Below are 11,357 nucleotides of genomic sequence, written 5' to 3' on the forward strand. Positions count from 1 at the left end.
TTGCTGTGTTCTTCTGCATCTGTTGAAACCAGAATGGAAATGTGCCTTTTGGTCATAGGGCTTCAGTAAAATGGATCAGATGCTGGAAACGTTTTTGAGCTGATTTATGGGAACATGAATAAGGTTGCGGTACTTGACAGCAGAGGAATGTGTGTATCACAAGGTCTGTGTGACATGTCTCACTTTTTAACTTAAAGAGGGTGGAGGAGAGCCAGTTTCCTTTTTCACAAACCTGAGCTGGTTGTTAATGGTAATCAGATCTACTTGGGAAAGTGAATGAAGTGAATCCCCTCTCTCTCTGTGTGTGTGTGTGTGTGTGTGTGTGTGTGTGTGTGTGTGTGTGTGTGTGTGTGTGTGTGTGTGTGTGTGTGTGTGTGTGTGTGTGTGTGTGTGTGTGTGTGTGTGTGTGTGTGTGTGTGTGTGTGTGTGTGTGTGTGTGTGTGTGTGTGTGTGTGTGTGTGTGTGTGTGTGTGTGTGTGTTTGTTTTTGGGGGGGGGGGAATTTGCACAAACTGAGCCCCTGTGACCCAAAATGCTTTACCTCTGTCCCCCTTTACCTGTAGTTTCTAGTATTACAGAGTCGTATTGCAGGCGGCAGAAGATGAATGTATTGTTGGAACTTGGCGCTGATTTGAATAATGATTTTCATAGTCATCGTAGCAGAGCAGGTCAGGACAGTTCATGTTAAGACCGCAGTGGCTCATTTCTGTCACAAATCTCTAAAGGTGTGCTCGCTGTGTCTGGCCTTTTCAAGCCAGTTCTCATCTGGTTCTGACTCCGACACATTCGCAGAAGTGTATCCATGCGTAACTGGTGCGCCACGGCGACACTGCCAGTGTTTACACATAAATAATGCAGGCCTAGAAGTGAGCAGGTCAGCAGACCTCACAGAAGATAAGACCTCCTAATTTCTGATGGCAGAAAACTGAAAAACGCCTCTGCTTCTGCTTTCGGTTCTTTCCCAGGGGTGTTTGTTTTGTTTGTTTCCAAAATAATTCGGAGATCATTGATCCTAAATGCTAAACACTGTGTAGTTTGCATAATATTCTTATCATCGAAGTGAAATCAGGTGTTGGAGCTTGTTGATGTGTCTTTAGCCTTTAGCTGAATGAAGAGATGCAGGACTGTTAGTGAATGCTTGGTGCGCGACGTTTCAGTGAAGATTGCGCAAAGGCTGCAGCTGATTATTTTGTCAGATATTATTTCACGTTCACTGCACGATTTCATATTCGCATCTGGTTATAATAACTAACATGAAGTGCATCCCGGGGTTGTGGTGCACCAGAGCGATGCCCGCACTGTCTCTGCTTGTTTTTCCATCCTGTGCAGCAGAGCAGCGCTGCTGCTGCTCACTGCGTCAGAGGCGGCACTGCGGCGCGGTGTCGGCTGCATCATGGTGGGACAGATGCGCGAAGGATGCGACACGAACTAAAGAAAGTTTAAAGATGCTGCGCGAAACAGTCGACTTCCCGTGGCTGAAATAGAGCTGCGAGCCCAACACATCGACTCCCTCCTCCTTGTGATGCAAAGACTGTTTATCTTTGGTGCTGCGTAAACACGCGCGGGCCTGTGCGTTCTGTGAGTCCTCGGTCACTCCACCTGCATGATCTGTGAGCCAGGTGAGTGTGAGCACGAGTAGTGGGTGTGGTGTCATTCTCGCAGTCTGCATGTGCACTGCTTATAGCCCGGTGGCAAACTGGTGAGGCAGCTTTTCGTTTACCCAAAGCAGCGGAGCAGCAGCAGCAGCCGGACGCGGGCTGGAGCTCGTCCTGAAATAATATCCATCATTAGTAGATATTCCGGGGATCTCAAATCGGCTGCTGAGGTGAGTCAATATGGATTCGGTTTTACACAACACAGGCTACAGTAATCTCTCAAGAACTGATACATCCCCTCTAATATTCCTTCTATTAAAGAAACTCTAAATTATACCTGTAACTGTCATTATCACTGATATCTGCACCAACTATTCTTACATTCTGGTTATCATTTGTGCAGGAGGTATGACTTCAATCATCTGCAAGTTTTGTGCGCCAAACTTGTTAACTTGGATATTTTCAAGCCATTTTTCATCCTTATTGGGATCAAAAAATGCTGTTCTTATCCCAGAAAACCACCAAAATGCGTTTTGCTTGTGGTAATTTCAGTGCAACAGTCACAGACTGTTTTTATTTACACGAAGAAGGTTATTTTTGTTGCTTCCTTTGGACTGTCGCTTCTTAAAGGATGCATTTTTTCTATTCTCCCGACTTACAAGACCGGCAGGTGAGCACACCTGTAGCGCACCTGTTGGCCCCACCCCCAAGCAGTGCAGCAGGATCTGTTAATGTACATCTTCTTATTATAATGTACACCAGCTGGAAACCTCATAATACATGCAGAGAGAGAGAGAGAGAGCTTTAAAACAATTCTGTTATTGTGTCCGTGCATGTTAAAGTACATGCGCTGACCTGTGTTGTATCTTCTGAGGGCTTTGCTCATTAAGCTCCTCTCACATAGCAAAAACTCATTTGTGAGAGTCCCATGTGTGACAAGTGTGGGAATAAGAGAGAAGACCGAACGACTATTTTATGTCATGGGGGACCCCTGGGTTTAATTTCACTGGTGTTTCTCTTCTTACACAGCTGAATCCTGCAAGAGTCTTGAGTTTTCATGAGACCTGCTTGATTGCCCCCTCAGGGCACTGCTGTGGGGTTGGAGGGGCTACAGGAGCTTCTCCCAATTCCCCTTCATGCTGTTAAGGGAGGGAGCTGGAGAACCCAGGCGCAGACACAGAGAAACTGGCAGACTGGTGATTATAGGAAAGGGTTTTATTTTACAAGATAACTAAACCAATACAGAAATGAAGAACTGGACTGGGGAGACAGAACTAAACCACACTACTCAAAAATCTACAAACACTATGAATACAAAAACGGAAATCTTCGCAACTAAACTGAATTAACAAAACTAAGCTAAGGAGGGGTGCTCACAAGATGCTGAAAACTGAGGGAAAAACAGGCTGGGGAAAACCCATGAACAGACAGGAGCAAAACAGAGTGCAAGTGGGGGAAATCCAGGAGGGGGAAGCAGCAGAGTCCATGGGGCTGAAGCAGTCAGGAGGTAGCAGTCTTGGTGGGGAGAAACTGAATCTATGATCCAGCAGGGAGTGAATGAAAGCACAGAGCTTAAATACTGGAGGTGAGGTAGAGAATAGGTGAGTGGCGTGAACTAATTACTGCAGGTGACACTCGTTGCAGTGATCAGCAAATAGAGTGCAGGCAGGTGAAGCAGGGAGAGAGAGACAGGAGGGACAGATGACAGACAGACAGAGGGAGCCAAAGAGAGACAGGTCAATCAGAAACAGATGAGGAACAATGGGAGAAAGAAGGAAAAAGAGAGAAAAGGAGGAAGAAGGGCAGAGGCTGGAGCAGGGATCATAACACATGCCTCCTTATTAATAAACACACAGCCACAAGTACTGTTTTTTAAGAGAATTATTTTTCCATCGTAGTTATGCAGCTGTCCTCTGGGTAATGAGAATTGTAAGGCAATCCATATCTTAATCAATGTATGGAAAGTATTGCTATATGCTATATATTTAGAACATATCTGTATTCCACATCCCCCAAAAGAGACTAAATACCTTGTCTTTTATTAGATTTCTTCATTAAATTTGTCTATTAAAAGCTACACTGTCTTTACATGTTAATTTAAATATATTGTGATGGAACACAAACTTATACAGTAATACTTATATAAGTAATGACAGTCTAATAAGTTAATAAAATCCAGTACTTATATGCCAGTACCTTTGCTCTCAGCACTCTTATGTACATCTAAAAAAAAAAAGATAAAGTAGTAGATATTTTTACCTTGATGTACTTTGCATCACCTTCATGCCATCGGTGCAATAATATTGTTCTGTACTTATGGAAGAATCTGTCAATTTCAAAAGAATCAGAGCAATATCAGTATTTTCTACTCATGAAAGGATTTGTGCAATATCAATGTTTTTCTACCTTTAGATCTCTAAAAAGCTTTTCAGTATTGTTATTATCCACATTCTGAAATACCTAGATGTTCTACACGTAGAAAATTGCACAATATCAACAACACGTATGCATATCTTTTGCTTTTTCTGATATTCTATGCATTTTTCTCTATCCCCACTGTGTGATCAATAAAGGATTGTCTTGTCTTATTTTTATCTAATCTCTTTCTTTTTGAATCCTACAATGCTCCACCTCCGTTCCTCCTCCACCCGGCCTGCAGGATGAACTTCAAGAACCTGAGGGAGTACCTGGCCTGGCTGTACTACCAGTACCTGCTCATCACTGGCATCTACGTCCTGGAGCCTTGGGAAAAATCCATCTTCAACTCCATCCTCTTCTCTGCCATCGCCATGGTGATCTACACCTCATACGTCTTCGTTCCCATCCACGTTCGCCTGGCGCTGGAGTTCTTCTCCGGGATCTTCGGCGGCCAGCCTGAGAGCACCATGGCACTGATGAACTAAACGAAGAAAACATGAAGGAAAAGAGACCAAAAAAAAAAAACGGGTGGATTAGCATGAATCTGTACATCATTTCCTGTAAATCAACTCCTTCACTTGTGGAGCTCCCTCTTCACACCACGTCCGTCCCAGCAGTCAGTCACCTCACCTACTCAAGACTGAAAACTTGAAGATCTTAACGGAGTGATCTGGAAATCAGAGCCTTACTATCTTCTTTACATCCCAAACCCTCTGGCCTTACCCCACGGTATTAGACACACAACTCTACATTACTTTCACACCCTCCCTGTGAAATGTCTTGTGAAATGTTGTTTGTCCTTTTTTTGTTTTTGTATCGTTTTTCTCGCCACATGTCCTGTGTGAATGCTTAACACCTCCGGGTTTTGCATGATATGGTCATAGCTGGTTGGTAGATTTGCATGCTTGTCTCATTACAAAATACTGCTCGACTCGTTTCTTTCCATCACGACTCTAAGGCTACAGTCTTCAGAGGAGGTTTAGTTTGTCTCGTTGATAAGAGTTTTCAAAATGGAATGGTTGTAATGAAAGCAGTCAAACGTCTCTATATGGTGCACCTTTGCCATTTTGTAGCATCTGAATTCTGAATTTGAAATTCATGCACTATGTATTGTCCTCAAAAGGTTTGAAAATTGAATGGAAATTTTTTTTTATAGACATAAAAAAAAACCTGCTGTGTAATGGTCAGCGATAAAGCAAAGTAAAGATAACTGACAAGTGATTTTACATAGAGTCATTTTCCATTTTAATAAGCTCAGTCAGACACTCTGTGACATGTAAAGTGAACTTGATGTGTAAAATCAATGGAGTGTCCCTTTAAATGTGCGTGCACCAAGTTATCACTCATTGTGAGTTGCTCTCTGATAACAGGGAAGTTGGTGCACATCCCAACATTTCTGACATGCAATTAATGATACCGGTTGTTCTACTGTTTCATATCAGAACCACTATCACCTTTTTCATTGCCTTTATGCACCATCATGCTTACTGGCAGAGTATGTTGCACATTTCACATAGATCTTGTGTAGCTGGTCTTTAAACAGAGAACTGATGGAAACCCGAGCTATGCAATGAATCTTAAAATGTCACAATCTGGGCTCTGTTACACAGTTTGCCCCAAGCCCACATTTATTGATTTACTGGTCAAAGTGTGTAATAAAGGAAAATAACGGCGGAGTCCATGCCGAGCCTTCTTTTTATCTCCAATTTTTTTACCTGTTGGCATGTCAGGAAGGTGTGCTCTGCACTGAGCACGAGCAAATATTGATCCAACACACCTGTATGTTTTAGGCTTGGCTTTGTTACTGACGTAGCTTTACTTAACAATCCCTGAAGTCAAAGGAGAACTGTTTGCTGTCACATGCAAAGATAGTGCAGGCAAATTGGCCTCAATGAAAAGCAAAGCCTGACTAAGAACAGTCTATAGTTAATCTACAGATCTGAAGAGTGAGTCACAGCGTATCTGGTAGTTGCTTAAGATCATTTTTAATTATTTGTGCTTTGGGTCAAGGGCTCGCCGATTCTAGTTTAAACATAATCTCTACGTTGTCTTTATTTATATGAATTATATATTTATAAACACTGGTAAATGCTTGGCTGGTTACAATGTCAATTACCAAACTTCTTTTTTTATTGATTATTTATACCTGTGTTCTCTTGTGGCCATAAGTAACACATAATTTGTTCTTTTCTTCTTCCACCTTAAAGTGCTTTTATATCGTTCCCAGGTTGTTTCGTTTAATTTCACTTTTGATACACTTTTGCAGATATCTCCAGCCTACCGAAGCTTTATGTCACCATTTACCAAATGAATGTTTTATTTATACATGAGGGCAGCACATCACTGCAATAATCAGAGAATAAAGGCATCTGAAGCTGCTTGGACAACTGCTGTCTTTCTCACTGTAGTCTGGTTTTTGCTATGAATGCTCACACATACTAATAGTTTGAGTCCGTATTCATGCAGCTTATTGAGTACATTAAGCCTTCAGTCTAGCAGAGCTTTGAAATGCAAGAACAAGCAAAACAAAAGCTTTATGGGCAGCACATTTCTGACCCAATAGACTGCACCACATAAAGTGAAATCACACAATAAGAGGCAGAGCCACCAAACCAGTTCTCCTTAAACAGAGCAAGAATGAATGCCTGGAGGCTTTGGTTTCCCTTCTGCAGATACTGGGTAACATGTCCATGCCTACAAGGCTGTGGTGACCTGAAGCCTGCCACCCTTTTTATCTTGGAACAGACATAGTTTAACCCAATGTTTGCAGAACAGATTGCGGTGAATGGCGCGGAAATAAAATTTGCACTGTACATTTCTGCAATAAGATTACCATGGATGGTGGAGGAGGGTAATTGTTTTGGTTATCAGTTAGGCTGCTGCAGAGGGACTGGCAAGGTAACTATGTTTATGCATTGTAACTGAACACCTCCACCTTGTTTTGTTTTTTTTTCCAGGATGTTGAAACACAATAGCTGCAAAACCCTCAGTTGTCAACCTGCACACCCATGCTCATCCCAGACCTCCTTCTACCCCCTTTCTTTTTTACCCTTACTTACTCCCGTCTTCTCGCATAAAGAAACGAGGTAAAGCATTTTCTCATGCCATCCTACGTGGTTTTGTTTCTTCCTCGCTTTCTTTGAAGAGCTAACCTCTGTTTACACTACACATGTTAATTCATATCCCATGAAGGAAGAGGTTAGAGGTTATCTCCATAATGACAAGGTGTAAACAAAGCTATCTGCACACTCACATGCTCTCCTGACACTGGCAGCGGTGCTGTATTGTTTCTGTTGTGTTTACATGCGTCCTGTGACTGTTTCACGCGGCTTAAACGGGGAACTCCTAGCAACAACCCCACATACAGACAGGTACATGACACCGAAACAAATGCACATATACATGCCGTAACTGCGGCCACAGCCAGGTGTCAGCTTACAAGGAAACCCCAGAAAGTGTTAAAATATTAATATCATCGCCAACATTCTATAACACCGTCCCCTCTGGCTGAAGTCTCACACTCACACAGCTCAAATTCTACAACTAAACAGCCTCCTGGACCAGGTGCTATTGTGTAGCTCTGCACTCCTACAGGTGTGGGTCATTACAGGGAATGTCTCCATGGAAAAACCTGAAGCCACTGTTTAGACACAATCCATGATAGACACCGTCAACAATAGCCACACTTAGACACACATACACACAGTGTTATGGCTTGTACATGACCTTTGATTCACATTTGACACACTTAATGTTCTTTTGTGGTCACAAACACATAGAATATGCTGTTATTTCTCAAGTATAAAGGCTTTTTTTAAAGCCAAAAGCTAATTTGCAATGCCATTACCTGATGGCTCTTTAAAATGTATAAAATTAAACAATAAAATACATATAGAATAGTACAAAAGACAATGAGAAAACACTCATAATACAACACAGGACACACACAATGCACAAAACAATGTTAACATACCATTTATGTAAAATAATAGACATTATTCATCAAGCATTGTATGCATTTTGTGTACTGTACTGTAAGACATGACACCATAATGCGTCAAAGTTCACCAAATAAGTATTTCAAAATTTGTTCTTTTTACTTTTTTCCTAACTTATTCTTCTATTATTGTGTGTAAAAAATTAATGTTTTAGAGTCAGCAATCAGAGATGCATAAAGTATATTAAACACATGTATTGGGCGTGTTAATACATGCCAAACTGATGATGTTTGTACATGAAAATAATGAATATGACTGGACAGCCCTTTAAAGATAATGATGCCGAAGCTTTTTAAAACTGAATCTACTGTTTGTTTGCAAACCAAAGCAGCATTTACATTTCCATTCCACTTAATTATCTGCTGTGGCTCCACAGAGAGTTTGTAACAAAATCAATACATTTGAAAGACTCAGATTCAGAAAACAGCATTATAAGACTATGTAATTTGGCCAATAAACCTTCGTTTCCCCCCCATTTAACTGTATGAGTCGGTCTCGTCATTCATTGTGACAACAGATTTTGCAGATTTTAGCTTCTGACTCCTTCAAAAACTTGTACCATTTTTAAGAAAAAAAGAAAAAGCAACATCAGTACCCTGCTATTATGTTGTATTCTAGTGCATTTAGCAGGTTTGTTTTGAAGGAACATTGTTTGCACTGTTGGGTGTGTGTGTGTCTGTGTTTGTGTGTCCCAGTTCGTGTTGTCATGCAGTGTTTCGGGTGGGGTCTCGTTAAACACAGTCTTTTAACTGTATTCTTTCCGACATCATTCATACTGAGCTATTCTTTCTCATTTTGAAACAAACCAGTTCCTGTACAGAGAAAAACAAAGGTTTTAAACACGTTTTTGGTAAATTTTCCACTGAGAAAACAATATGCATAAATTAGATTAAACACATTTGGATAATTAGTCGGATAATTTGTGAATATAATCACATTTCCAACATGGTGTTGATGTACAGGATCATGCTGTTGTGGCCTGAGGATAAATTAATACATTGTTTTATGTTAATGCCAGACTTCCTTGACTGATCTTCATATAATCAGACAAGCTTTGTGCTGTGGCATTTAGGACGATTGTGCAATTACTGCCATTCTTTACTGATCACAGATGGAGGAGGAATTCAGTTCATGACACCCCTCCCAGCTCAGCCCAGTTTATCTGAGCTCTGAATCAGTCAATATGAAGCTAGGAGTGGCTGGACTGATAAAAACACGAGTCTAGCAAGGCGTGAAGCCACAGCTGGATTCAAACCCTGACATTGTGACTTTACTTTCACCACACATGAAAACATTGTTGTGATATGCTTGACAAGAAGAAGAGCTGTGTAACCTATTAAGGTGACAGACTGCTTTTGTAAATACTAATGAGGGCAAAAGTAAATACATAGAGATAGACAGATGTAGATAAACATTTTATTCATCCCTTTGGTGAAACTGTAGGTATTCAGTAGCCCATTCACGTTTGAATTAAGAAAAATAAGGAAACTAATGTGCAAAAGAATGCGCAAATCGTGCTGATAGGAGATCGTCCATCCATTATCTGGATATTTTTAAACTGAAAAGGTTCAAACAAGGCATAATGTAAGCTGAAATAAACGTTTGCATATATTCCAGATTCATCACGTGTGATTGTGTTTGTGTCAGATAAGGTTTCCTTACAATTACACTCAATAATTTCAGGTTTGCGGCTGTAAAGAAGAAAGAAAAAGTCTGCCACCAAGTGGTCAAATAGAGAAATAACTGTTTCCTTGGTGTAGATACTCAAACGTGTGATCTGAATTCTTTGCGCTTCAAACTGCTTAAATCATCTCAACTCTCTGTATCTGACAAATAAATCACTCCAGTACAAATAATTAGGATGCAGTTCAGACCGTCTGGTTGTAGTTGCGTGTTTCTGAGTGCTCAACATTAATGAAAAAGAGGGACATTCATCAGCGTGTGCAAGCTGCTGTGAAGGAATGTTTGACAGGCTACCAAGAATTTTAGAGTGAAACACAAGGGAGGGAGGGAGACAGAGTTTTTCATTTTTTACGAGTTGATACCAAACCTCTATGATCTTTACAGGGTCAGGAAGCTAAACCCAATCACTGAGGAGGGAATTGTGCAAAAAAAAAATCAGCTCAGGACTGAAGATGAGGGGTGTGAAGGTGAAAACAAGATTGTTCTTTGTCTGTTGATTTAGGGGCGTATGAGGGCAGCTGTAGGGGGGTGTAGTAGGTTCTGTGGAGATGAAGAAAAAGATATGAGGAGTAAAGAGAGAGAACTTCTGACTTTACAAAGCTTAAGGAGCTTGCAGGATCTAAATACATACGTAAAGGCATCCCAAAACACTGCTGTGATGTCTTTTCTCTCCTTTCTCCTGTCCAACTACCAATGAGAATCTGCAGACCAGCAGCCTGTGCATTATGTTTACTGACAGTGACTTAATGTTTTGTATTGTATTCCAAGAGTAATCTAACATCAGCCTAAAAATCAACGTTTTACTGATCTCTCTGGCTCAGAATTTCAAGTTTGATGCATCTCTGTTGGGTGCGCCTGGAAATTACTCTAGAATTTCTCTACTATTTTAAAAAATACTGCAAGACAATGTGTTCAGCTGCTGGAAGATTGTTCTTTAAAGCAATAGTATGACATATTGGAAGATGTATTTGCCTATCTTGAAGTATAAAGTTACAGCCTACAGCTCAGGATAAAGAAAGAAAACAGAAAAACAACCACCCTGGTTCTGTGTGAACAAACCCCCCCAACAGTCCTGGGTTTTATGGACTATTATGTGCAAAACAATTTTTTAATGCATCACTTCCTCAAGTCTTGTCGACACCATAATCTTGCCAGGCAACATGCAGCAACTTTAAGGCATCTTTATTGTGGCATCCTTGGCGTTTGCCCATATTAAGTCTTTATGCTAAGCTCATTTAATCACTGAACTGCTGTAGCTTCATATTTAAGCAGACAAATGTAAAAGTGTTTTTTTGTCATCTAACTCTAGGAAAAGCATGTTTCTCAAAATGTAAAACTATTGCTTTGAGTGATAATGCTGTTGTGAGTGTAAGAAAATGAATCATGCAAAATTCTCTTAATAGGAAGTGTCCACATCAGCCCAGGTAAAACTCTACAAACAAATATGACGAGTAGAGCACATGACACAGTAGTATAGCCTAAGCGAACCTACCTCGCTTTGCATCCTTTGCATAAATACATCAATTTCTGTCTCTTTTACATCTCAAGCAATCACTTTCGACCTACCTGTATATGTAAATAAATGTAGATTTCACCAAAAACAAACGCTTTCTCTCTTGTAGAAAAGGTCATCACGTCTGCATAACCTACTTTAAGTGCATTAG

At 40.7% G+C, this 11,357-nt stretch overlaps 1 protein-coding gene across 4 annotated transcripts; it reads left to right on the forward strand.

The window, feature by feature from the left end:
• Positions 1 to 474: 474 nt before the first annotated feature.
• sptssb (serine palmitoyltransferase, small subunit B) lies at positions 475 to 6,399 on the forward strand. Of its 4 annotated transcripts, none has more exons than XM_023291146.3 (3): positions 482 to 1,618; positions 1,726 to 1,824; positions 4,254 to 6,399. In XM_023291146.3, the coding sequence occupies exon 3, from the start codon at positions 4,255 to 4,257 to the stop codon at positions 4,495 to 4,497; it is 243 nt and encodes an 80-aa protein (XP_023146914.1). In that variant the 5' UTR covers positions 482 to 1,618; positions 1,726 to 1,824; position 4,254; the 3' UTR covers positions 4,498 to 6,399. The 4 variants fall into 4 exon arrangements, with proteins under 4 accessions (XP_035813541.1, XP_023146914.1, XP_023146915.1 ...); XM_023291147.3 differs by having other exon boundaries at positions 1,729 to 1,824; XM_035957648.2 differs by lacking the exon at positions 1,726 to 1,824 and having other exon boundaries at positions 475 to 1,618.
• Positions 6,400 to 11,357: the final 4,958 nt, after the last annotated feature.

The sequence above is a fragment of the Amphiprion ocellaris genome, chromosome 7 (assembly GCF_022539595.1).
Source record: "Amphiprion ocellaris isolate individual 3 ecotype Okinawa chromosome 7, ASM2253959v1, whole genome shotgun sequence".
Taxonomy (NCBI): Eukaryota; Metazoa; Chordata; class Actinopteri; family Pomacentridae; genus Amphiprion; species Amphiprion ocellaris.

Coding starts and splice junctions, on each gene's coding strand:
- sptssb (XM_035957648.2), top strand. CDS start 4,255: ATGAACTTCAAGAACCTGAGGGAGTACCTGGCCTGGCTGTACTACCAG.